The sequence below is a fragment of the Ylistrum balloti genome, unplaced genomic scaffold, assembly GCF_031769215.1.
Source record: "Ylistrum balloti isolate Yb309-2 unplaced genomic scaffold, AGI_CSIRO_Ybal_v1 Utg370018, whole genome shotgun sequence".
NCBI classification, from domain to species: Eukaryota; Metazoa; Mollusca; class Bivalvia; order Pectinida; family Pectinidae; genus Ylistrum; species Ylistrum balloti.
Window position 1 is genome coordinate 1054372 of NW_026782087.1, and position 27789 is coordinate 1082160.

Genomic DNA, 27789 nt, shown 5'->3' on the forward strand with positions numbered 1-27789 from the left:
TTTCTTTTATTCCTTATCTAAGTACACAGTACAAACAAAATTTCAAAAGTGAATTTAGTCAAATGGTGGTTCAAATTATCGAAAAATGTCTGCCAAAAAAAGCAGAATTATTCATTATAAAACAACAAAACATCCTGCATGAAAACGAAAATGATTAACCATTCCAGTTATTAACCTTCCTGGATTCGTGCTGTGAGAATTGTAGTAGCCCACTAGAGTAATTTCAATAATGAAAGTTTTCCTTCAGTGTTTTGCCTATCATCACTCTAACTGTGAAACTCATCATTTCCTGTTCACAATACAGTAGGACACATATACCAAGAATGCCAAACATTTATTGAACAACAATAGCCAACCTCTTCAACTTGACTCTGCAACTGTGAACACTTGTCTTCAGATATTTTCAACTGGCCTTCTAGACTTAATACCTTCTCTTTCATCTGAAAAATTTGAATATGTTCTTATTTTTTTCAATATCACAACAAAATGTGTTAGTATGGTTACTAGTACATATGTTAGTATACATGACTTTTTCTCTCCCCTTTGGAATTTGATTTGACTTGATATGGAAAGCCAGTTAAGGACTGTTCTTTCCAAATACCAGTGCTCAAAAAAAGATTTTTTCAAAAACACTTAGAACTATTCTCTTTAAATTATTGTTGAATCAATGACAATATTTGAACGCAATAGTGAAGCATTTCCCGGGCTCGGCAACAGAAACTTTATCATATATGTCTGAATGTGGGTAAGAAGTGCATCAACCAGGTATACATGGTATCTAAACTATTTTCCGTTAAACTGTGCAAAATATGATGTCCACCAAGGGAGACTACTCACTACTGCAAACTTCGCCCATCTTTAATTTGGAAAAATATGATGATTCTGAATTTGTCAAGTTTTAAATGATCGAAAAAAGGGTGCCAAGAAAAATGTTACAGGAAATGTAAAGGTCTTTAAATGTTTAAAACATGACAAAATAGATACTTTACATAGCCTTTATTTACATATACTAAATTTTGAAATCTTGGATCTCTGCTTTGAAAGAAAACATGCATTAGTATCACTGAGCAAAGATAATGTATCATTTTTGTTTGTTTTTTTGTTTCATTTTTTTTTTTTCAATTTCACACATCAATAATAATCATGTTTGTCTTGAAATTAACAGTGACAGCCCTCTAGAGACCAGCTCAGTCATGCAGCTAGTCCATGTTACGTTTAACCTCACACACCCACACAGAGTTAGTATGGAGTACCCAAAAGTCATACCACACAGCCACAAACAGTTCTAGCATTTCAGCTTCATTGAACTTACAAATGACTTGGCTTTTCTAGATTTTGCAGTGTATTCTTATGCAGATTATATGCAAATACTGATTATGTAAAAATGTGTATATCATAAAAGTTTTATATACATGTTTACAAGGGTATAGTATCTATTTATTTTATAGATATGATACATGATAAGTAGAAACATTATTTAGAGTAATTGGAATGTGTGACCGAGAAGCCGTGGTAAGAACCAGCAGTATATTTAGTAACAAATCATGCCAAAACAGGATAAAGTCTGAAGCACAAAAGCTAGTAGGCAAGACCAGGACATGTTTGAGTGAAAGTGATGGGAGCTGTCTTCCCTCCATTTTCTCCCCTACCTCATCAGTTATTTGCGTCAAACTTTTCTCTAGACATCGATAAGCAAACTCCAATTCACCTAGTGCCTACAAAGGACCAAAACAGTGTGTGGGAAAGAGGGACAAGTCTTGTTCCTTTTTTGATGGGTCTCTTGGAAACAAAATGTCTGTCGACCAACAAATCTACTTTTTTCTAAAGTTCAAATTCAATAATACATATCCTGGAAAAGCAACATTTAAAAACTTCTCACTTTTTTCAATGCAAGTAATAAAAACAATTAACAAAAAATCAGGTGAAATGAAATATGTCATTCAGTTGCAGAGTTCAAGCATACAACAAAACCACACACATTCATACACAACATTAAATATTCATATATATATTCACACACATCAATGGAGGCATTCGTGGAAGTAGCAAAACTTTTCAGATGGAAAATTTACAAAAAGGTGGATGTGACGCCTGCTTTGGCTTAAGTAGCACAGAATGCTGATTGATTCAAATAATTTACCCACCCAGCATAATATTTAATTCACTGATGTATTAATATCAAATCACTTATATAGTGTTCGCATCAAACAATCACAGATTAAGCTTTCGTCAATGGATTTGTAAAACAAGATAATTTGGCAAATTACAGTCCACAATCTATACACAAAGGTGAACCCATACCCAAAGTATGAAGTTGCATGGCCTACAAGTATAGAAAATAAAGCAAACTTGAACTTTAATGTAGGTCAAAGGTCAAAATTTAGATAAGACCCACCATCTCACCAATGAGTGATTTTTACCTTGTAGTAAACTTTAGTGGTAAAATTATTAGTTATCAAGTATTTCAGGAAAATTTCATGAAACCAGACAGTATATATCAGACACAGACCACAGCAACCACTAAGTGATTCATGAATTCAATTAAACATCAAAATTGAGCTGGTGGGTTTGGTAGGAAATATACGAAGCAAGTTTGATTGAAATCTGAAAATTCCATCAAAAGATTATAAGGGAAGCATCATCCAAAAAAAACTGCAACAGCCTCATTATACAAGACTGTGCACTGAACGTGTTGAGTCAGGGAATAGGGTACAAGATATACTATAAATGTTTCACCTAAAAATCCCAACACTTCCTGCAAGAAATATAATGCAGAACCTATCAGCCAATCAGATCACAGAGACATGATAAGCATGTGGCAGCATATCAAACTTGAGTGGAGGACATCTATAAAATAATCCAGGCAAGCTACACTAAGTCTGATGATTCCTCCAAAGATACAAAGCACAATGACTAACTAATATCTAAATTATATACTGGCAGGCGTCACAAAACGGCTAAGAATGTAAATACCAGTAATAAATATGTACAAATTAAGAAAAAACTTATATAAACAAAACAAAAGGAAAAAATAACATTCAACAATATATCATAAATAAGATATAAGGAGATATATATGTGTTCAGATACAGAACATTGTCAACTTTATCAACAAACAACTCAGATTTTTGACCATGTTGTGGATAACTCCTTGATTACATTTTATCAATTTGAACCCATATTTTGTGTTTGTGAATGCAAGTTGACAAAAATTTCTCCTGCTCGAAAGAGGAAAGGTAGATACAGCAGTATTACAAGGCATTCAGATAAATAGATACAACATAGTAACTACATGACAAAGTAAAAACCGATGTTCCTAAAATGTACGTACCTCTGTGTTGGCTTGAGACTTTTGTAACTCATTCTGTAAGGATGTGACCTCCTGTTTGGCCTGAAATGTTTTATAATCAGTATTACTGATATGAACTTCTAGTCAATTACACAGACTTTCACACTCTATATAACAGGTGCATTTCTCGACAATTAATGTCAATTAAGTTATTGGGATCACCGACAACGATTCATTCACAAATCAAAATATTTGTTTACAGAAACCCTGTATGGGTTGACAGACAGACAGATGAATAAAAAGACCACCCTGGACCATTACACCAAACCACACCTTCCCAACACATTTGGCAGATATATGTAAATAAATGAAATGTGAGCATAGGTTTAAATTAAAATTTCCAGCAACCCTGATAAAGCAGTCAAAGAGAAGATTTGATCATGAATGGCCATCAAAAACATAACACTGTCAAAATAGTGACATTAAAACATCTCAACAGTGAATTATCACCTCTGAAATCCTTATGGTGCAGATCTGGATGTTACCATACTAAAAATAAATATGTGTTGAGGGGTTTAAGCCATGATGTTGCACTCTTTCTCAGATAAACAAACTGATCCTGACAATTATTTTGACCTACCTTAGATGATTTTATTTTCCAACATATCAATATTGTAGAAAATTGGAAAGATAAAAGATATGTACATACTTGTTCCAAATCTATTTGAACAGTCTGTAGCTTATCATGCCACTTTTTCTCCTCTCCTTCCACGCTATTCTCTAGCTGCTGTAACTTGGACTCCTGGCAACAGAAAAAAACATAGCCTGACATCTACTGGCTGAAACCCACCTCTAAGGTTGTTTTTTCACTATTTTTGACCAATATATCTGAATCTGATATACTGCATCTAGGTCATTTTTGTACCTTGTTTTGTCACAGACCAGGGGCAACATATCAGATACACATCATTTTGGCTATTTTCAGTTCTATAAGTTGGACCATGTGTGCGCGTTATGATGTAAGTACCAACATAATGAAATTGATTTCTGACAAGTTTTGACAAAGAGGCCTGTATCAATATCTACAAGTATATCCTGTTTTAGGCCAAAATGTTTCATTCAAAAGACTGATAATGTTTGTCTGCTTAAATGTAAAATTCTGCGACATAATGTAGATTCACCTTGTGGCATCCAGTATGAATGATAATCTCCCAAGTGTAAAATCTATTCATTAAAATGGTATATCTCTGAGGGATTGTTCATTGAATTCATAACAAATTTACTATGATAATAATGTGATCTAAACGATAGATTCTCTATGAGGCTTGAAAACAGAACACTTACTGTAGTAGCTAGAACATTCTCTATGAGGCTTGAGAACACTTACTGTAGTAGCTAGAACATTCTCTATGAGGCTTGAGAACACTTACTGTAGTAGCTAGAACATTCTCTATGAGGCTTGAAAACAGAACACTTACTGTAGTAGCTAGAACATTCCCTATGAGGCTTGAGAACACTTACTGTAGTAGCTAGAACATTCCCTATGAGGCTTGAGAACACTTACTGTAGTAGCTAGAACATTCTCTATGAGGCTTGAAAACAGAACACTTACTGTAGTAGCTAGAACATTCCCTATGAGGCTTGAGAACACTTACTGTAGTAGCTAGAACATTCTCTATGAGGCTTGAGAACACTTACTGTAGTAGCTAGAACATTCTCTATGAGGCTTGAAAACAGAACACTTACTGTAGTAGCTAGAACATTCCCTATGAGGCTTGAGAACACTTACTGTAGTAGCTAGAACATTCCCTTTGAGGCTTGAGAACACTTACTGTAGTAGCTAGAACATTCCCTATGAAGCTCGAGAACACTTACTGTAGTAGCTAGAACATTCTCTATGAGGCTTGAGAACACTTACTGTAGTAGCTAGAACATTCCCTATGAGGCTTGAGAACACTTACTGTAGTAGCTAGAACATTCCCTATGAGGCTTGAGAACACTTAATGTAGTAGTTAGAACATTCTCTATTAGGCTTGAGAACACTTACTGTAGTAGCTAGAACATTCTCTATGAGGCTTGAGAACACTTACTGTAGTAGCTAGAACATTCTCTATGAGGCTTGAGAACACTTACTGTAGTAGCTAGAACATTCCCTATGAGGCTTGAAAACAGAACACTTACTGTAGAAGCTAGAACATTCTCTATGAGGCTTGAAAACAGAACACTTACTGTAGTAGCTAGAACATTCCCTATGAGGCTCGAGAACACTTACTGTAGTAGCTAGAACATTCTCTATGAGGCTTGAGAACACTTACTGTAGTAGCTAGAACATTCCCTATGAGGCTTGAAAACAGAACACTTACTGTGGTAGCTAGAACATTCCATATGAGGCTTGAGAACACTTACTGTAGTAGCTAGAACATTCTCTATGAGGCTTGAGAACACTTACTGTAGTAGCTAGAACATTCCCTATGAGGCTTGAAAACACTTACTGTAGTAGCTAGAACATTCTCTATGAGGCTTGAGAACACTTACTGTAGTAGCTAGAACATTCTCTATGAGGCTTGAGAACACTTACTGTAGTAGCTAGAACATTCCCTATGAGGCTTGAAAACAGAACACTTAATGTAGTAGCTAGAACATTCCCTATGAGGCTTGAGAACACTTACTGTAGTAGCTAGAACATTCCCTGTGAGGCTTGAGAACACTTACTGTAGTAGCTAGAACATTCTCTATGAGGCTTGAGAACACTTACTGTAGTAGCTAGAACATTCTCTATGAGGCTTGAGAACACTTACTGTAGTAGCTAGAACATTTAAATACTCCTGGACTTGGGTCTCTAATTTCTTATTGCTTTCTTCTAATTCTGTCACCCTGGAGTCTGAACTGGACACCTACAAACACAGAATATACACGAGTTTATTAACATGTCTACAAGGAATGATAGTTCATGTCTTTTTTATTTAGTTTATCAAAGTTTCTGTCTCCAGTAAAGAATTTACATCAATAAGTAGGCTGGAGCATTTATTGAAGTTAAAACTAGTATTAAACAAATAAAAAAAAAACCTGATAAAGCCCAATACCCAGGGTAAAATCAGTAAACCTACTACTGAACAAGAGGAAACCAGTCCCTAGTTTGTTGGCTACAATACCATACTATTATATTGATGTACACTTTTTATTTTTGTATTGAACAAGAAATAATAATGCAATGCTAAGTTGTCTTACATCTAAATGAAAAATTTATTTTGTAATTGTATGGAAACAATGTAATTTCATACATACATTTGAAGATTCTACTTGAAGTTTCTCAACCTCAGATTTTAAACTATTGTTTTTCTCTTCTAATTCTTTGACTTTGGTTTCATAGCTGGCACTCTACAATACACAAAAGTATATAAATCACATCACCATAAAGTTTAAAAAAAGTTTTAAATTTAAACACCGAAATGACTGCTTTTAGAACTTGGTTAATAAGAAAATCAATTCATGCTTCTCTAATTCATACGTCCATGCAAGCAATATGCACAGAACTTACTGATGTGTCTAGCAGTTGTTTATTTTCTTGGACTTGTTGTTCTAAGATTTTATTACTTTCTTCTAATTCAGCAACTTTGACTTCTGAACTTGACATCTGCAAATGAACATCCAATATTTTGAAAGTAGCTGTTTCTTAATTGGCACCCTTTTTCTATCTTGCTAATACAAATTGCAATTTTGATGTACTATCAGTAGCTGTATTATTTTGTATTTTGAGAATTTTTTTGTTGATACAGATGACGTAAATCATGCCACAATATCAGGAAAGCTGCCATTTAAAGTTTTTTTTTTTTTTTTTTCATTATAAATGCTTTTACAGGTATTCTCATGTGATGAATGGGAAGATGCATTGTATTTGCTGTCCTGCTATACTGACATCACATTCAGAATAAGTAAAATTGGATTGGAATTACTGATGACAGATCTTTGTAATTTACAACAAAGTACACATATGCTACTGCATTAGTTGAACTATATCACAGAATAAGTCCAGATTAATTGCATCAGAGAAAGACACTAACAGGTTTATCATATCACGTTACTGATACCAAATATTTCTACATCAAATCATTTATCTGATCGTTTATTTACACTTCATGAATTTTATAGAACTATATTTGTGAACATATTGATATATCTAGAAATAACTTAAGAGGTGTCTAAACACGGAGTTGGAATGCCATATGTGGTACGTACATTGGATGTTTCTGTCTGTAGTCTTTGGACCTCAGATTGCAAACTATTGTTTTTCTCTTGTAAATCTTTGACTTTGGCTTCAAAAGTGGCACTCTGTAAAACCAACAGAGATGATGTGTTTAAGTCTACATCACAAGATCACTTGACTTTACTTTGCTGAGTTCAATTCTGTACCAAGAATTATATATGACTACAGTTGTAAAACAATAAAAGACTTGCAGACTGGCTGTGCGGTACCAAACTAAATCTGTGTACAGGTATGTTGATCGCAAAACATCAAACATTTAGTTAGTAAAAATGTTTTCTCTGCAAGGTGAGACTTACTGAAGAAGACAGACTGGATTTATACTCCTGTACTTGGGTTTCTAGACTGCTAACTTGACCCTGAAGTTCTGTTACTTTTCCTTCGGACTTTGTAACCTAAAAACACAAGACACTACACATAAATTCTCCACAAAGAGTGACAAGGTGTTTGTTCGATTTGTTCAAAGTTTTGGCGATAATATATATACCTTAAATTGAATCAGTAGTAGCATGAAGTAGTTTTAAGATCATTGAAATGTGGTTACTGCAATAATTAAAAGGTACAGTAACATACTTACAGATTCATTCGCACTAGACAGACTTTGTAATTGTACTATAGCTTCTTTCTCAAAGCTGGACATCCATTCTTTATGGACCTAAAAAGAAACATTGAATTTGTTAGTGTTCTGCTTACAAGTCAAGTTCAAACTTATTGGCCTGCACATGTGACCAAAGAATTCTGGTAATAATTATTCAACATATATCTATTAAAAAACATTATGAAAACATTGATCAAGTACACAAGACACCCAAAGGTCCACTCATCATTGCTACCATGTATAAAACCTAGTAAATTACAAGGTACTAAGTCCTTTGTTCACATTCTGTTGTATTCACTCACCAAATTTGTGTTGACAGAAATATCTGGGAAAATTTTCTGTAATACTGTTTTATCATATTTTTCTGTGTCTGTTACTAATGCTGCACTTTCATCCTGCGAAAAGAAACAAAATCTGTTCAGGTGTTTTTTCAAGAAACATAGAAAACGTTATTGTTCATACTTACCAAAATTTAAATCTAGAAACACATACATTTTTAATATTTGCATCATTACCGATACATTTGCTGGATATTTCTATCTCTTTATCAAGATAAGTTCAAGTACAGCCTATTCTTTCAGTCCAATACAATGACAATGAATTGCATTTATCCTTTTTATTTCATTCCTCACCATTCCAATATAAATTTTTTCTAAAATGTTGTTTACATTTTTATAGTTCAATATGTTGTAAATGACAATACTGGTTACATCCCATCACCAATTTTCACAAAGATATAAAGCTTAACGATAAAATGCAAAAACATCAGAAAACAATAGGCCCAAAGGGCTAGTGTCCCTCATCTGGCTAATTTAGCTGCTCAGTCATTTTACAAAGAATTTCAAATATGACAAATAATTTCTAAAATACTTAGGTCCCAGCCTTTTGGTCAAACATTAGATCAAATCAGGATGGAATCAAGGCATTCCCATAAAAGAGGATTTCAGAGCAATTCCTCTATTTCCACAGTTTGACCCCACCCCAGAGGGACATAACCTATACATGACCAGTATACAAAATTGATTCCCATTCACCCAAGCATTCTTCAGACAAAACAGGGACAGCATTCATGTATTCCTACAGAAGGATTTTAAAGAACTTTCAAAATTTGCCTTTTGGGCCTCCATCCTCAGGCTTCTAGGGGCAGACAACCAATATCTATTTAGGAATGGTTGCCCTTCCCCCAAGAATGCTTCTAACCAAATTTGAGCAAAATCTGTTCGGTCTTTTCTAACAAGTAGTGATTCTAATAAAAAGTTGACAGACAGACAACCATGCAACGACATAAGCTCACCAGTCCTTTGGACCAGGTGAGCTAAAAATAATTATTTTCTTTAACTGATCATGAATAGCACAACTGAAACAAACACAATGTATTCAAAGTCAAGACTCAACCCAAACAAATTAGTCTTGACATTGTAATCCTAGGACATGTGTGAAATCTTTTTTAGTAGCTGTCACTAAGATAACACATGATAAACTGAAAGTAAAATGTGACATAAAAACACAAAACTCAACACCACACAGTCAGTTAAACCTGTTAATGTGATGCAGGGGAGATGAACTGGATGATACAAGCATGCTTTTAACATTTTCTGTTTTGACATATAAAAAGCAGAATACAGCATAGACAAAACTATTGAACCTTTAGGATGGGAATGCTAGAGGATAGGAGGGCAAGCAGTGAAGGATCATCACCAGGGTAACCATCCAACAAAGAGACACAGAGATATCAGGAGACAACAAAGAAATGGGAAAGTAAACAAAATATTTTTGTTAAAAAAAAGTGAACAGGTCTGGACTTATGCTTACATAAATTCAAACAAGTGTCTCAAATTCCAGTCAAATGTGTTTATTATACTCAAAATACATTGTAGATGTGTTATAATGTCTAAAGCATGGTATGGTGAGTCAAGTAGCTGTATGGCACTGGTGACATGGGGAGTTGATAGAATTAACTTAAAAGATTACTTACATTCTGAGCAAGAAAGAAGACAAGTAAAGAAACTTATTTAATGATTAGTGAATGATAACTTGCAAGTCTCGGCAATTTGAAGACAAAAAAAAAATGAATAAAAATGATGCTCTAAATGAAATTAATAAAGTTTGTATACAGGAAATAAAAAGCTCTTTTTCAAACATAAACATCTGCAACAACACTGAGTGAAGCTGAAAACTGCACAATATTCACTATGACAAAGTATTTACAGTGAGTCACACTTTAATGTGAAAAAAAAACCATTTTGCTCTTAGTACTGACAAAAATAAGTTGAAAATGTACAATAAAAAGTCAAAAATGGAAAAAAAAAAAACTGAAGTTAAGATTTTACCTTTGTATCTTTGACAGCAGATTGAACTTGATGTGTTACAGACTTTTCAGCATTTTGTAAGGCTTCCATTGCCTCCCAATTCTTTTGCCTCAAATCCTAGATAAGAATTTAGTAAACAACGGATTGTGTCAGTCATTAAACACTAAGCAGCCACGATAAATGGATTAGCCAACTCAACGGCTTGTACTGTGGTGTAAATTCTCATGCTCAGTTGTAGGTAAGAAAAATGTAAATTCAGCATTCCAAATGGGTTGTCAAGTAATTAAAGATTACCAAAATAGTGTAGAATGTATGCAATGTAGGTATTCTTGATATGAATACAATGTCTATGGTAGTGGAATAACTACCATTGACAAGAAAGGCATGTTTGGGTAAAAGAACTTTTAAATATTTCCAATGAGGAAAAAAAAAGAAAGAAAGAATTGTGGGTAGGGAAACACAGAAGAATGTCAATCACCCAAGACATATATTTCTGTATCATCCTGAGCTATCAACAAAAAAATCCTAACTTGTCTTTTTCTATATAACCTCTAAGTACATACATAACCAGTCCCCTCAACCTTAGATAGTGGCATAAACACAATGAAAGATTACAAGAATAGTATATGTAACAAACAAAAAAAATCACTTATTCAATCTCTGTCACAAGATCAATTTGTATGTTAGTAAACAAAACAGGAACTGGCATATTTTTCCCAATCACAAGCTGTTTGAAGTGTAAATTATCACATGAATTGTGTATTATTTTTCCTGTAAATTTAACAAGTCATGCTTTCTTACACAAGAGAAGATTTGATAACAGCCCATGATATGCCACTAAAACTACATGTGAAAGTCAGGATTCCAATCAAATCTTTTCTTTTGCATTAAATGTAAACAGCAAAGTTGCACTGCTCTCTCAACAAGCTTTCCAAAATATAATTTCTTCATAAGCAGCCTGACGAGCAGAACTGGTTTTGCTGAGTATCAATGTTTAACTATATACCAGAAAAGTGCTTTGACAGAGAGAACAGTACAACAGTGATGAAGCTGATACTGAACTTATTATGACAAATCAACACCAGTGTCTTACATTGTTTTTCTTCTTCTGCTTATCAACCTCACTCTGTAACTTGGACAATTCGGAGTCCTTGGCTTCCATGTCAGCTGCAAGTCTCTTGATTTCTGTTTCTTTTTCTGAAACTCTGAAATGATCATGCCACAAGTTTGTTAGAAATCATCATTACATAACATAAAGTCTGATTATATATAATTAAATTCCTTATTTTGATTCAAACAGCAAGTGTATTCTCCAAGCACAATCACAGATTTGTTGTAGTGTTTTTATAATTAGAATTAACAGTATACCATCATTCATGGTATTAATCTCATGGAATCCAATCAGTGCTAATAGTATCTTAAAACAGGAAGAAAATCATACAGAGAAAAGATAAATAAACTGCCAAAACACATATCTGATATTTACATTTTTTCATGCTGTGAAACAGCTATTTTATTTTCTGCAGGTTCATCATGGATATCTCCATTAGGGGCCCCAGCTGTCTTCACAGCAGTCTCCTTTACCACTAGCACTTCTTGTGAAAGGCTGGAGTTCTCTTGTTTCAAAACCTGAAGAAAACAAAAATTTTAAAATGCTACCTTACAGGTATGTATCATCAACTTAAGCCTTCCTTACCTTCAAGCCGTTTTGCTCATAAATTTTATCAATTGCTATGGTGACTTAGGCTTGGAGTGAGGTACTCCAGACAGGAATGAAGTCTCCACAACGATGAATCAGTAAGAACTAAGAACTGTCTTTTAAATCTCATGTAAAATCCAGCAACAAATTCAACATATTCTTTGAGCTATAAATAAAGCATGATAAAAATCTCTGAAGAAGGGAAAGATTGTAAATATTGTATATTTTTTAGTAAACACTTGACCAAATTGTAATACGAGTCATTGACTCAAATTTGTTATCAAGTATAAATAAAGACTATTATTATTATTATTATTTACTTTTGCTTTCAAATTGGAACCCCAAAATATGAAATTGATTTAGATTATTCCCATACTTCAACTGATCAGATTTGATCACTATAACTATAAAGTGGTAGGGTAATAACGAAATTCAAAAGTTTCAGAAAGCCTGTCTGCATAACATCTTCAATGTACACCTGCTCATAGCATGTTAAAACATGCCATGCCTGTATGCTGTCTAAACAAGAGGCCCATGGGCCTTAACGGTCATCTGACAAAAAGCAAGCCAAACCTAGAAAGTGGGTTGAGGTCATTCATTTGAACAAACTTGGTAGCCTCTCCTCCAAGCATCTTACAGGCCCAATATCAGCACTCATGGACTTTTGCTTGTTGAGAAGAAGTCGTTTGTATATTTTAACATATTTGACCCCTGTGACCTTAGTGGGTTGAGGTCATTCATTTGAATAAACTTGGTAGCCTTTCCTCCCAGCATGCTACAGACCCAATATCGGCACTCATAGACTTTTGCTTATTGAGATGAAGTCCTTTGTATATTTTAACATATTTGACCACTGTGACCTTGAAAGTGGGTCAAGGTCATTCATTTGAACAAACTTTGTAGGGCTCCATGCCAGCATGCTATGGGCTAAGTATTAGCCCCCTAGGCCTTCTAGTATTTGAGAAGAAGTTATTTAAAGATTTGGACATATTTGACCCCTGTGACCTTAGTTGTTCAAGGTCATTCATTTAAATAAACTTGGTAGCCTTTCCTCCCAGCATGCTACAGACCCAATATTGGCACTCATAGACTTTTGCTTATTGAGATGAAGTCCTTTGTATATTTTAACATAACCCCTGTGACCTTGAAAGTGGGCCAAGGTCATTCATTTGAACAAACTTTGTAGGGCTCCATGCCAGCATGCTATGGGCCAAGAATTAGCCCCCTAGGCCTTCTAGTATTTGAGAAGAAGTTATTTAAATATTTTGACATATTTGACCCCTGTGACCTTGAAAGTTGTTCAAGGTCATTCATTTAAACAAACTTGATAGCCCTTCATCCCAGCATGCCACAGGCACAATATCAGCAATCTGAGCCTTTTGGTTATTGAGAAGAAGTTGTTTAAAGATTTTAACATATTTGACCCCTGTGACCTTTAAAGTGGGTCAAGGTCATTCATTTGAACAAACTTGGTAGTCCTTCATCCCAGCATGCTACAGGCCTTATTTTAGTTGCCTGGGCCTTTTGATTACTGAGAAGAAGTCCTTTGAAGATTTAAAGACATTTGACCCCTGTGACCTTGAATGAAGGTCAAGGTCATTCATTTGAACAAACTTGGTAGGGTTTCATCAAAGCAAGCTACAGGCTAAATATTAGTTGCCTGGGCCCTCCAGTTATTGAGAAGAAGTTGTTTGAAGATTTTAAGACATTTGACCCCTGTGACCTTGAATGAAGGTCAAGGTCATTCTTTTTAACAAACTTGGTACGGCTTCATCAAAGCAAGCTACAGGCCAAATATTAGTTGCCTGGGCCTTCCAATTATTGAGAAGAAGTCGTTTGAATGAAAAGTTTACGGACGGCGCACGGCGCACGGCGGACGACGGACGACGACGGACGAAGCATGATGACTATAGGTCATCGGACCCTTCGGGTCAGATGACCTAAAAAGCATAAGCTGCCGGTTATTATGAATACATAGCTGCCGGTTATTATGAATATATAGCATACGGTCCTTTATCTTTTATGCAGTATGCAAAGACAAGCCATTTCAGTCATGTTTCGCAAACTACATATGTATATTGCAGGACACATATGGGCATGCACGACACACGTCAAAGATTACATTCAAAATTTGTCATGAATTGTCTAAGAAGCACTAGGCATTCATTAGTTATACAGATATTTAGTATACAGTTAAGTTGGGTAGATGTCAAGGCTGGCATGAGTGTCTGTAGATGATAAACCAGGTATGTTATACATGAAATAAAGGTGACACTTCATGCAAGTTTTTGCTGTCCAGGAAACTTGTGACATAGTGTATTTAGTGAATGGGATGATACATGCCTCTGTTATAGGATGTGACAAGAAAAGACGAGAGAGTCAGTTGTCAATCAAACATTTGTCGACCATGAAAACAGATGCAAAGCAATGTTGTAGAGGATGCCAAGAGAGGCATGCATGTCTGGTGTCTCATAGTCTTAAAGTGAATTAATCTACGCATCTTTTGAGTAGGCTATCTACAAAGCATTTCATCAGTACACAATTTTGCTGCAGAAAAGCTCAGAACGATCATGCATGGCTGGTAACAGACAGGATGGTTACCTCCATCTCATTTTGTAGTTTGTCCTTGTTCTGTTCGGACTCCGATAACTTCTGCTCAAGACTTTCCAAGCTTGACTTCATATCATTTTTCGCCTTCTCTGCTGCCTATGATTTTACAGAGTCAATTGTAATGGAGACTGGATTTCATTCGAGACAATAAACTTTCCAAAAATTTCAGAATTTGAAAGATTTAAAATACATAATCTATGTTTAGTATCATTAATATTTGTATAACCATGGAAACTTGACATGATTCTGATGGACACTATAATAAATACAAGCATAACTTATTAAACACATCTTGTTCCCTGATAATATTTGAAACTGTTCACATGCTTCTGCTTATATGTCTACCTCATAATCTGTCTGTAATTTAGTCTTGAGTTGTTCCAGGTCTGTCAGTTTCTGTTCTGTGGATTTCAGGTTGGCCTCTGCCACAGATCTCTCATTCTTAAAATCCTTTGAAAGTTGTGAAACAAATATTCTCAATGTTCATTGACATCTACAAACTGTATTCCATGAAAAGATGTGAACCTGACACATGTACATATGCATCAAGAAAAAATGCCATTTTTAGCCAAGAGATTGATCTTTAAACAAATCTGAAGAGAAATCTGTATACAATACATATAAAAATAGACTTTTACTTAAAACCACCTCAGACTAGAACCAACCTGTCCAAATATGATCAGCTGTAGCACTGTATTCTTTGATTTCTCGTTAACCATTCTATATCAATTAGAATAAGGTACAACCTGGAACCAGTTTACATATTACACAGCTGACCAAACCTTGGAAAATCGATCCCTGTCACACTAAGTTAAAAGTTCATCCTATCACCACCATACACCCACTAATACTGGTAGTACAGTAATTACCTCAAAGTCTTTCTCAAGTTTAGCCCTCTGTTGTTCGGCATCCACTAACTTCTTCTCTGTTGCTTTCAGACTTGCCTCAACATTAGATTTGGCTTTTTCAGCACCCTACCAAAACAACATATAAAACGTAAATCTTTAACCTAATACTTCTAGTTAAGTCAATCTGACTCTTTCAAAATCAGAAATCACTTAAAATCACTGTGATAAAATTCTTTTGACATCATACTTTAATGAAAGACAAATCGCACACAGGTTCTAGTATGAAGCTGTTTCAGTACTACCAGTATTATTTTTCATTGTTAGTTTGACTACCAAACCTATATTTCTCATCTTCAAACCATTGTCCTTCCCGTTGCCTTTATTATCATTAAAATCTTCATGCTTTAACCTCAACATAATTTCACATCACCAATAAACTATCTACAATTCACTCTTCCATCTCTACAACTTGTCCTTCTACAGTCCCATTACGTCCCTCCCATTACATATCTTGCTCCTTTAACTTTCACATGTTGAAAGATGTTCACGTCAGTGGAGACTTTACAGTCCACTTTTTCTAAGTCAATCCTTTTCCAGATTTTGTTTCGATCATAATGTTGTTTCCTCACAAAGAACTGGACCATTGAGGTATTTGAAAATAAGTTGTTTAGATGAAATCCTATTGCGCTGTTAGAATCAATCAGTGTATTATGAAAAGGTATAATATTAAAACAGTTTTCATCTAAAGTAACAAAGTTGTAATTTAATCTTAATTTCACTTGATTTTACCATATAATAATAATAACCACCACAATCAACTTCCATATGAAAAAGAACATGTGATAAACATATGAAAGGTAAAGCATTTCACACCTGTAGAATTTTGTAATACCGTAAATTTGCGGGTATAGTGCGCACTCGGGTATAGTGCGCAGGTACTTTTTTGGGGTCAGATTAAAAAAAAAAAAATCTACAGAAAGATTCATTGATTACTGGTTACCGCAATGAAACTGTTGTGGTTTGATCCATTGATAATTAGGAAACCACAATCATTGTGACCCTAACATATTTAATTACCTTATATAAACAAATTCACACAGGTACCTGACTTAACAAGCATGAAAGGCTTGGCTAATTGGATAATTAACAGTTCTTAACAGGTAACAAACACGTTGAGTACGAGGAAATTGATGACACCCGGCTTCGGCTGAACGCGTACTATTGCTCAGTAAACGATGTTGTTTTAACTGTCTGAAAAGTTTCAATCATACCATATCCCCATATCTGTACATTATACGCGAAAATTTACGGTAGGTTCATTTCTGCTTGTGATTTACAGGAGATGTGCAGTTGATAAATACTATAAAATGACTTCATAAAACAACAAAAAGATTTCTTACACCTTTAAATATTATCAAAGCATTGCTAGACTTATGACAGCTCATTTTGTTACAGATTTCTCTCAAATACTATTGACTTATTTTCTTAGATTGTTTAACACAGAGCTGGGTATTATCAGATAGATCTGTATCATATAAAACTAAATCAGATAATGATGTGGTAGTTCATGACATAGGATACATCATGGTGTCAAGCTAGATTACATCAAACAGCATTAAAATGACTTAATTTCACCAATATTGTATAAATGTATACAAGTGTGCTTTAATGTTCCAGTAAATACGCTGCATATTGACAGTGTATGGTGTGAAAGGGATTTCAATGTGAACCATATTGTGCACTTCAGAAACGTTACAAATTCTAGGAAAAAATACAAAAATAACCAAGTGAAAATTGCAGGTCTATACTTACACGTACTGAAAGACATGATTCCTGTGTTCAGACATAAAACGCTCTATTTTTGTTTGTCCTTTTTATGAACAATTTTTTTTTAAAATTAAAACATAAAATTCAAGCTTAAAGTACCAATCCAACACTGGGTTGGCTTGTTTGTTTAGATGTATGATACAATTTCTATGTTAATAAAACCAAACACCTTAAATTGTCGCAATCAAAAATGTAAATTAAAAAGATATTTAAATGAGCAAAGCCATTAACAGCAATGATTTTGAGCAAAACATTAACCAATATTTAACACACCATCCCATCACCATTTTCATATAGGGACAAAGATAATGAATATCACACCAAAAGGACATTTCAATATATATTTTTAAAGTTGTCTTACAGAGGCAAGTATATACCATTATTTAGCATTTTCATAAAAAAAAAAAACCCCAGCTTTAGCAAGTCTCCTAATAATTGGATGTTATATAAATCTAAAGAAAGATTCTTTTAAATTTAAAACTTTAACTAAAATATGCTTAATTGCACATTTGTAAAACCTTCTGGAAAAAACTCAATTTAGGCATACCTGTAGCTTCTCCTCCAGCACCTTTGATGTGTTGTCATTACCGGACAGTGCCATTTCCAACTCTTGGAGTCGTGCCTTGACTGTAGAGCACTCTTTCTCAGCAGCTTTCAAACTGTTGGTCAGTGTGGCATTCTCTGCTTCTGTCTTCCTCAGTTGCTTGTTAACCTCATCCAATCTCTTGGTAACAACACCTTCAGACTCCTTCTACAAGTGGAAAAGAAATTGTAAAAAATTCTCCCTAAAAACCATTCCATTTCTGATATATGTAGATATGGTCCTTCTTATTTATTTCTATTGCTAAATATATTTCTAACCTTAACATGTTTTATAATTTGCAAAGACTCTCTGTTTAATGTGGATTGAGTACATTTATGCTAATTATGTAATTCAATGCTTCCTACTTCTGATCCTTTAAGTTTAGCTAGCTCTGCGTCCTTCTTTGCAAGTTTCTCTTCTAATGCTTTTTTGGCATTCTCTGCAGCAGTATTCCTTGAAACATTCTTTGAGAGTTCCTCCTGTATAATCTGGAGCTCACGAGTCAGACTGGCATAGTTCTTCTGGGGTACAGTCTCAGACCTAATAATGATTAATACATTCTATGAAAATTACACATGTCAAATCCATTCTTATCATTCACACATGAAGTCATGTAATATATTTTTCCAAAATGAGGTCTTTCTTTTTTTCAAAAACATTCAAGACTTTTTCAATTATATCTAAATCATACACAAAGGATAATTTCAAAAGATTTATTCATATGGATCAAAACAACTTACTCTGCCCTTTTCAGATTTTCTTTCAAAATCTTGTTTTCCTGAAAATATAAAAGGGGTATTTTTTTTAAACACCAACATGAAATCTGTTAATGTAAAATTAATTCAATGAATGAATCATGTTATAACAAGTTCAAAATTCAAACTGTTTGTCTAATCTAATGATGGTTTGGTTGAAATTTAAATTAAACAACAAAATACTCTGAAATTACAGACCCAATAAGTACAACTGTTCTACATGTTCACAACTAGTGAGGTAACAAGACAGAAAGAGTACCTCACTGAGTTTCTGTGCAAGGCTTTGATCCCCAGCTTGGCGCTCCAGCTGCTGAAGGCGAGTCTGCATGGTACTTCGCTCTAGCATGTGTTGTTCAATAGAGTGTTGCATCTTGGAACGGAGAGCCTGGATCTCGGAGTTCTGTACAGCAATTTTTTCCTGATACTGTTTTTCCAGGCTGTTGTAACCAGCCTTCTCCTTGGACAGACATGCATTAGCATGCATTGCTAACTTTTGCTCTGAGACAACAAAATGGTGACGGATTTATAATTATGTGTATATTTGTCAAAAATCTGCAGAATCAGCAGAAGGCTACTGGGTACCATCTTTAAATTTCTGGTATAAAAATAATGGTGGTATTTTGAAAATAGCCATTTTCATTTTTAAGCTTTATCAATTTAACACTGGATTTTTTGAAGAATTCAAAAATGCTTCATGCATTCAGTGACCATAGTGTCGAAGAATGAATACATGTACAGAACCTACTGTGGTACGCCAATGCAACCTTGCGGAAAGATGTTGTCATACAGATGTACTTTAACTAAACAACAGCTCCTAGTATATCAAATAAAAGTTATCATCTTGTACCATCATACCTTCCTGCAGGGCACGTTCCTTCTCCTCCAGTTGTTTGCGCAGCAGTTTAACATCATCACCTTTCTGTGTTTTCTGCAAGTTAACGAAGTTAAATAAATGAGCAAACTAACAACAGAGGTGTTTTGAATTGATGGACCCTGATTATAATCATATGCTTATTAACAATTGACTGTATCAATTAAATTCCCAGAGGTTGCAGGTAGACCTAGGCATTCAACATGTCACATGGGGTCTTTTTCCCTAAGGGGCTAAGCCACAGGGGCTCCTCATATATCCAATCATTTGTAACAAACCTCTGTTGTTAGGCCAATCACTGGAGGTTCATGCCTCTCTTGTGTACAGAATTAAATTAGTGCCCCCATTCCCATGCCAGGGTTAGAAGGGCCTACCATGACCATAACTGGCAAAATATACCAGTCACTGGAGTTGTGACAAAAAGGTACCTGAGCACTTTTTTTGGTTTGAACAATACAAAGGTTTAGAGCAGAATGGCACTGAGGTGAACAAAACAGGGCAGGATGACGGTGAGGTGAACAAAACAGGGCAGGATGACAGTGAGGTGAACAAAACAGGACAGGATGACAGTGAGGTGAACAAAACAGGGCAGGATGACAGTGAGGTGAACAAAACAGGACAGGATGACAGTGAGGTGAACAAAACAGGGCAGGATGGCATTGAGGTAAACAAAACAGGGCAGGATGGCACTGAAGTGAACAAAACAGGGCAGGATGGCATTGAGGTGAACAAAGCTGGGCAGGATGGCGCTGAGGTGAACAAAAAAGGGCAGGATGTCACCGAGGTGAACAAAACAGGGCAGGATGACACTGAGGTAAACAAAACAGGGCAGGATGACAACTGAGGTGAACAAAATAGGGCAGGATGGTGCTGAGGTGAACAAAACAGGGCAGGATGGCGCTGAAGTGAACAAAACAGAGCAGGATGGCACTGAAGTGAACCAAACAGGGCAGGATGGTGCTGAGGTGAACAAAACAGGGCAGGATGCCACTGAAGTAAACAAAACAGGGCAGGATGCCACTGAGAAGAATAGACTAAAGGGCAGAATGACAACTGAGCTAAGACAGTAAATGGACTTATGACACTTTTTGTGAAAATTTCTAAAACTTTCTAAAATCAGATTAAGCCTATAATAAAAACAAGAAAGAAAATTACTTGTATTATACATGTACACCGAATACACATACAAACCCCCCCCCCCCCCCCCCCCATCCCCCCACACACACACCCACACACAAATAATAAAACCAGTTTACAAGAACATATAACTGTATAAGTTTTAATAGTACATACAGAATAATTTTGTCATCAGGAAGTGTGGGTGTGTGTAATACTTGAAAACCAACAGATGGTATAACAGATATCTATCTATATCCTGGAAGGTCATTCTCTATAAGGTTATATAATACAGGAAACATATGTTTATCCACTATGAAATCATTTGTTGCTAAAGTACAAATCATTCCATTCCCCTCAATGGTGCTTTATATAACTTCCTCAAAAACACAGTCATACACAAAACGTTACATTATTATATCACTTTTGTCCTTTTCATATTTTGACCAGATAAAAATTGACTAGATAAAATCACATTCTATCTCTTATGTTTTAATATCAATTATACAACTTGGAATGAGGATATTTTGTACTATAACTAAATATTTTCATCAGTGAACAAAATTGTTGAAGTGAAATGTAGGTACAGTTGCCCATGTTAAATGAAAAAAACTAAGAAACACTATTTCAGAACAACATGCACACATACAACATAGCAGTTGCTTTTCATTACAATGTGAAGTGTGCTGTGTCTATCCAATCCCCCTTCTAGGACTATCTTAGTTCCGCTTCCGACTCACTTTCTTATCTTTTCTTGTCTGCTGAAAGACCAAAAGGCCGTAATTGCCGACATTAAGGTATTAGAATCAAGAATTATCACAAAATTGCTAATACCATGATCACTCTTAACAACAAAAACATCTGCCCTATGATAATGAAATTGTAACAGTACTGAATATAATATTACTTGAACTACCTGCGCTCCCCCTCTCCCTAATCCCCATCCCCTCCATTCCAATAGATATTAGTAGCATACAGACCTTATTCCAAGATGAGCTAGCTCCTCCCTGTTTGTTCAAGAGGACTTCAATCATGTTTTGTATCTCGGAGTCTGTGAGAGGAGCTGTGTGAATACTGGCAACAAGCTGACCAGGATCAACTGCAATACAAAAATATAAAAAAAAATATACAAACTAGTACCAGGTATACAGGAATCAACTGTCTCCTCTTTCCGTTATCTTAAAGGCCCATTCACAATAACCATTTGAATTTTTCTTTCATTTTCTATTTTGCCTTTCATACATACAGGGATGCCAACGAAAGCATAACATACAGCCATATTCAGCGAGATGAACACCTTTTAAGAGATGCAGGTAATGTTCAAACTTTGAAACAACTAAAAAAAAAAAGTATTGCAGGGCGGACCCAGTTTTAAAGAATGTGTGGGAAAATGAAAGAAATGTGGACAAGATTAAAATACTGAAAAGAATATTTTTTTAAAAAATATTGTTGAATCAAAATACTGCACATGAGAACACAATCTCATGTTGTGGCTTTCAAGCCTTCTAAGATGCAAAGAAACTTAAATACTGAGGCAAGAGATATTCTGACAAAATAAAAATGTTGACTTATAAACAGTAATAAACAAAACTCCATGTCAAGGTGATTACATCAACTGAATATGAAAGAAATGTGACAAAAACTAAGAGAGGAGATCACCAGATAAAAAAAATATGATGAAAACAAGAAGAGGTAGTAACACTTCTAAATACTGTTGAATCAACCTGTTGTCATGAAAAACACAACTTCATGTCATGGTGATTAAGCCTACAATGGTTGAATAAAGAATTTAATATTTCTTGCATTTGAAAACAATGCACATATTTGACAATAAAAGGGGCATAACTCTTAAAAATTGGGGATCACATATAAAACCTATAACATTTGTCAAATCCCTTCCCTTCATGTATAAAAATATTTATCAAATTTGAAAGGAACCGAGTAGAATTAAAACATTTTTTTGTCTTTTCTATGCACTTCCTATACTTGTTAATTATAGATGCATAACTCTGCTAAAAATAACAGCAAAAATCAACAATGTGTACTTGTTTGAGCTATTTTGATATGGAATAGTTGTAGTAAGTTCCATTGAAGTCTGTCTATAAATAAAGATAAATGAGCCCCAAAGAGATCAGCCTGTTTCTAAATGCTGCCGTCAATATCCTCAGATCAGGGAAGGGAAAGACATGCAAAAAAAAAAAAAAAAAATGAAACGATGTAGGATACTTTGGTATTTCACAAATACATTCAGCAGTATTGGTATAATGTCACTATTCTGCAGAACGACCTTTTTGGCAGAGTTATCATGCAACTGTCAGTCTATCATGATCCAATTCAAAGTTTCTGAATGACCACTGATATGGTCACTGAAAGGCATAAAGTAATTACATATTGTATCATCAAATTAAAATGTCATAATCCAAACACAGGCGAAAGACATCCACCGGAAACATTACACCGATAATGGAATAACCATAAAACCAGTCCTTACTGACAACCTGTTCAAGCTAAAGGGAAAAGAGAGCTACAACTATCAATGTATAGACCATGATTTATCATGGTCTTGAGACTAAACCTATATAACCTTCCACACTGAAGTGGGTGCTCAAACAAAATAGGCAATACTAGGAAGAAGAAAATATGGAAGATTTCAGGTTTTTTAGTCACTGTTAAGAATCGTGCAATGGGGACAGTGGGTAGAGTTCTTCAACCCTACCTCCAGGGACCCATATGAACAAAGGGTAATCACTGTCTGGGCTCTCACACCCCATTTTGGGACTGGGGCCCGGGGCATCTTTGAATTGGGAAAAATAATGGTGTTTTCCTTAGAATTGGGAAAACTTGGGGTCTAAACTTGGAAAAAAAGATACTATTTTGCATTGGGAATGGGGCAGAATATCCGCCCCAAATCTGGCACCTGACTTGACTGTCCAGAGGGATATAAGGCACAACACATTTTACTTCAGCAGATGCAGCTGTTTACAAGCATGAATCCATGAGCCTATTAGTATACTTAACTACATTTGTAAGTTTATACATAGGAAAGTAGTTGTAAATTGTAATTACATAAACTAATGAATGTTCATTACACAAGATTGGTGAACTCTGACATCAAACAGAATCATGCCTCAGGAATGTGTGTTGTAGACAGCTGACCCTTATGATACACTGGTATACATGTAGCTAACTAGTATATAGTCTTTAAGCTTCAGGAGGTGTATAAACTGTACTTGACACTTGCTGTCAAGTCACAGACATGTTGATCAAGCTAAGAAAGATCAAACTGATGACTTAATCCTTTCAAATTTGCATACTCTGTTAAATTTGCATTCCAAAATATTCAATTTTAATCTTCCAAACCATACTGTATAGCATATATCAATGTAAAAAAAACAAAACAATATTTTAAAGTACATTTAATATATTTGTTTACTATTTCCAGGGACGTAAATGTAAAATTCCAGCCTGAGGCTGCTGTTATCAAGTATTACATATATATTAAGCATTACTTATGGATGCAAGCCAAATGCATGAATGGGGTAAGCAGATTCATGTCAGGTCTAGATGGTCGGGTGTCACAGTGACAATACACTCGTCTTTTAAACTAGGTGTATGGGGTTTGATTCCCTTAACAGACATGAAAAGGTATGGGGTCAGCTGCCAGATCATGAGGGTTTTCCCAAGGTACTTCATTTCCTCCTACAATCAAACCCCTCCTTCACTTCCATTCGGGCCCAGAAGAGTGATAAGTTGGACAACTTGTTTTACAATATTGTAAAATAAATAAACTTGATATCATGTCAAGTCTGGTCAGGTGAAAATATTCCAATAAAGAAAATACAGAAGACATTTTATTTTAGTTGTATTATTGACAACTTTTGTTTTCTTTTTTGTTTTGCTTTTCTCTCCCTCAAAGGCAATACTTTGAATTCATTCAATTCAACCACTTGAGTCTCTGACATTGGCAGTAGGTTCCAGCTAAACTTGCTGTGACAAAGCACATACTCATACAAGTTCTGCACTAGTTCTTGTAAATTCATTAATTAACAAAAAATCTAGGGATTTTTGTTATAAAGTAGAAAGTACAAATATAGAAAAGGTAATTGAACTGTTATGCCAACTGCAATTCAGAGAAACATTGTTTATATTCAAGTCTTCATGCATCATTTTAACCCTTTTTACTGCATAAACAATAAAATCAGTATTATATTATATTCTGTGTTAAGACATTTCAGCTATCATATGCACCCAGAATGATGATTTAACATTTTTATTTAGGATATTTCCGAGTTATGATACAAGACATTTGATATGGACTTTTTACCAGCTGGTAATCTGACATACGACCACAAGTCGAGCATTTTATTGAAGATAACAATAATAATTGATATAGGTTAAAATCCAACATAAATTGACATTTAACAGGGAAAGGTGGCCTGGTCATTTAGTCATTTCACCTTAATCCTTGAATGGCACACTTTATCCATGTCTTTTTACATATAATACACTTTACCGCATTCATTCTATTTACCAATTTAAAGTGACAAACTGTTTGCCTTTCAGATTTGACCCAGTGACCTTTACATTTGGTAAGTTGACAGGTTTGATTTTGATGAACTTAACTTCATGTCGATGTAGTCATCAAAAGCTACTAATATTTTGAATGCATCTTCATTTGGTCTAAAGAGACCACTTAAGGTCATGGAGTCGATATTTTTTTTCTTCTGTTCTAAATTGTCAAATTGTCATCAAACTCAAACAAGGCACAAGTGTATATATCTATATAACAGCAATGAACCAATAACATTTCCACTGTTTTGAATATATTAAACATTAACTGACAAATGACTTGTTTGTTTTGACTAGTACACATCCTAATGTTTTGGCTGGTCCTACTTCATTACCCACACATACATGTGCATATATTTGTTAATTAGTTAATAAGATTTTGAAAAAAAAATAATATAAATACTTTCAAGATCACAAACTAGTCAACACTGCTGCTGTTTTAAGTAAGCGTTAATATTTTGAACAGGAAATGCCAATGATATATTGTCTTATGTGTATATACATGTGTTCTCCAAATGTACAGATGTCAATCAGTACATACATATGACCTAAAATAATAATAGTACAGATCTCCGTTTTACAAAAATATTTCTAGGTTTTGACAACTTTGGAATGATAAGCATTGTTCTGAAAGACAATTTTTTTTAAAAAATGATATGAAACAAACATCCCACGACTTTCTTGAATTGATAATGAATAGTGTACACATGGAAAAAGGTACATGTACTTGAAACTAAAAGACTGTAATGAATTTTTCCACAAAAAAACAATCCTACACTTGAAAAACTGATAAAGGTATTTACAGTAAACCTTTAACTGACAAATCAATTTCTAAATTCCCAAACGACCTAGCTACAGGGCATCCATATAAGAAAATAAATATATATGCACAAGTGGAGGTGGTCAAAGTTTTAATGTGTTTTAACTGGCAGAGGATACAAAGTCAAAAGATAGCATACAGACTATTGCAGACCTATCTCTATCATTCTGCAACTATTGTAATAAACCTAAAATCAAATAAGCAAATATGTGTAAAGAGAAGCTGTAGCAAAATATAGTGACCTGGAAATTCCTTATATCCATCTGGATATTTTTATCAAGTTTATCTCCAGTGAAGTATGTATGTACATAACCAAGAATGAGAAAAAGATAATTCATTCGAAAGAAGATAAAGGGTGACCCTGTAATGTATACCAGGCAACACAGAAATTTTTGGACATCTGGATAATCTTCATCCAGTAAAGTTGACCAATGAAATTAGACTCAAATACCTATCTTTAATGAAAGAAAAATAATTCAACAAAATTTTGTAATTTTTTTTTTTTAAAGTCATGGAAATGTGTGTTCATTTCATGTTAGAATGTTTTAGTACCCATAGTACCACTGAAATCAAATGCATTAAAAAAAATCCACATTTGTAATTTCAGAGACTAAAATTAAGAATCAGAAATTCAGCTGATCAAATTATATCATGTTCAGTGAAAACCCATTGCAAACAAAATTCTGCAATTTTAATTACTGTGAGCGATACATTTAACTGATGCACCACAATAATGGTTTAAGACTTGGTATTAATAGAGTAACTTTAATTCTTACTTCTAGTTTTGGATTCCGGGCTCGAGTAGGAAGCAGCATGTGATACTTTTTCAAACTTAGGGACAACAATCTCTTCATCTATTAATACAGGCTTCTTTGAGACTGCTTTAACCTCTTCCTTCCCCTTCTTAGATGCCTTTGGTACAGACTTCTCCTTCTTTCCATCCTTTTGTTCCTTTTCATGATCATGCAGAATTTCCAGCTCATCTTTTGGGACAGGAATGTGATGAACCACTTGTTGAGTTTCCTTTGTCACATGAGGTTCTTCATTTTTATTATGAAGAATAGATTTTGGTTTCTTCTTTGTGTTTTGAGAACGCTTCCCTTCCATAGTGGTTGAATCTGTTAGCGGTTCAATGATTTCTGGATCAATATCTAAATTCACCATCTTGGGTTCTTTTGGTAGTTCAGGCTCAGAAACCTGAAGTCCTTTTTCTTTCGGTTTCTCTTTCATTTTCCTAAACTTTTTTTTCTCCTTCTCTGCCCTCTTCAGGCTTTTCTCTTTCTGTTTCTCATCTTCAAGTCTTTGCTTTTGTTCAGCCAGTGCTTCTTCAAAAGTTTTTTCCTTTATACCAAACACAGATATAAGATAGATCAGCAGTGCTGACAAACAAAACGCTGCAATACCGATGAGGATAGTATGCGGATCCATTATAACAGGTGGCAAAAGCAGTTATCGTTGAATTCCAGTTGACTGACACTTGTTAGATAATTACCACGCCCCTCCCCTATTTATTCCCTATATTCTTGTCCGACATCCACCAAATACTCAACACACAAGATGAACTACAGTTTAAGAGTAGTGATTAGCCGGTTTCAAAAGAGCACTGTCAGTGGTGCTCTGAAACTTATTCGTCT

General features: G+C 34.8%; 1 protein-coding gene across 1 annotated transcript in view; it reads right to left on the minus strand.

Moving 5' to 3' along the window:
• The window catches only part of LOC132548573 (ribosome-binding protein 1-like), a 38133-nt gene extending 10550 nt beyond the window's left edge, over positions 1-27583 (minus strand). The window contains exons 1-22 of the mRNA XM_060212436.1: positions 26932-27583; positions 21747-21865; positions 19635-19707; positions 19039-19277; positions 18765-18802; positions 18390-18564; positions 17989-18192; positions 15636-15740; positions 15112-15216; positions 14758-14862; positions 11944-12086; positions 11551-11662; positions 8451-8543; positions 8128-8205; positions 7850-7945; positions 7526-7618; positions 6828-6923; positions 6575-6667; positions 6088-6183; positions 3999-4091; positions 3332-3391; positions 357-440 (exon numbers count right to left, since the gene is read on the minus strand). Coding sequence (XP_060068419.1) covers positions 357-440; positions 3332-3391; positions 3999-4091; positions 6088-6183; positions 6575-6667; positions 6828-6923; positions 7526-7618; positions 7850-7945; positions 8128-8205; positions 8451-8543; positions 11551-11662; positions 11944-12086; positions 14758-14862; positions 15112-15216; positions 15636-15740; positions 17989-18192; positions 18390-18564; positions 18765-18802; positions 19039-19277; positions 19635-19707; positions 21747-21865; positions 26932-27583 — 2952 coding nt within the window. The remainder of the gene's footprint in view (positions 1-356; positions 441-3331; positions 3392-3998; positions 4092-6087; positions 6184-6574; positions 6668-6827; positions 6924-7525; positions 7619-7849; positions 7946-8127; positions 8206-8450; positions 8544-11550; positions 11663-11943; positions 12087-14757; positions 14863-15111; positions 15217-15635; positions 15741-17988; positions 18193-18389; positions 18565-18764; positions 18803-19038; positions 19278-19634; positions 19708-21746; positions 21866-26931) is intronic.
• Positions 27584-27789: the final 206 nt, after the last annotated feature.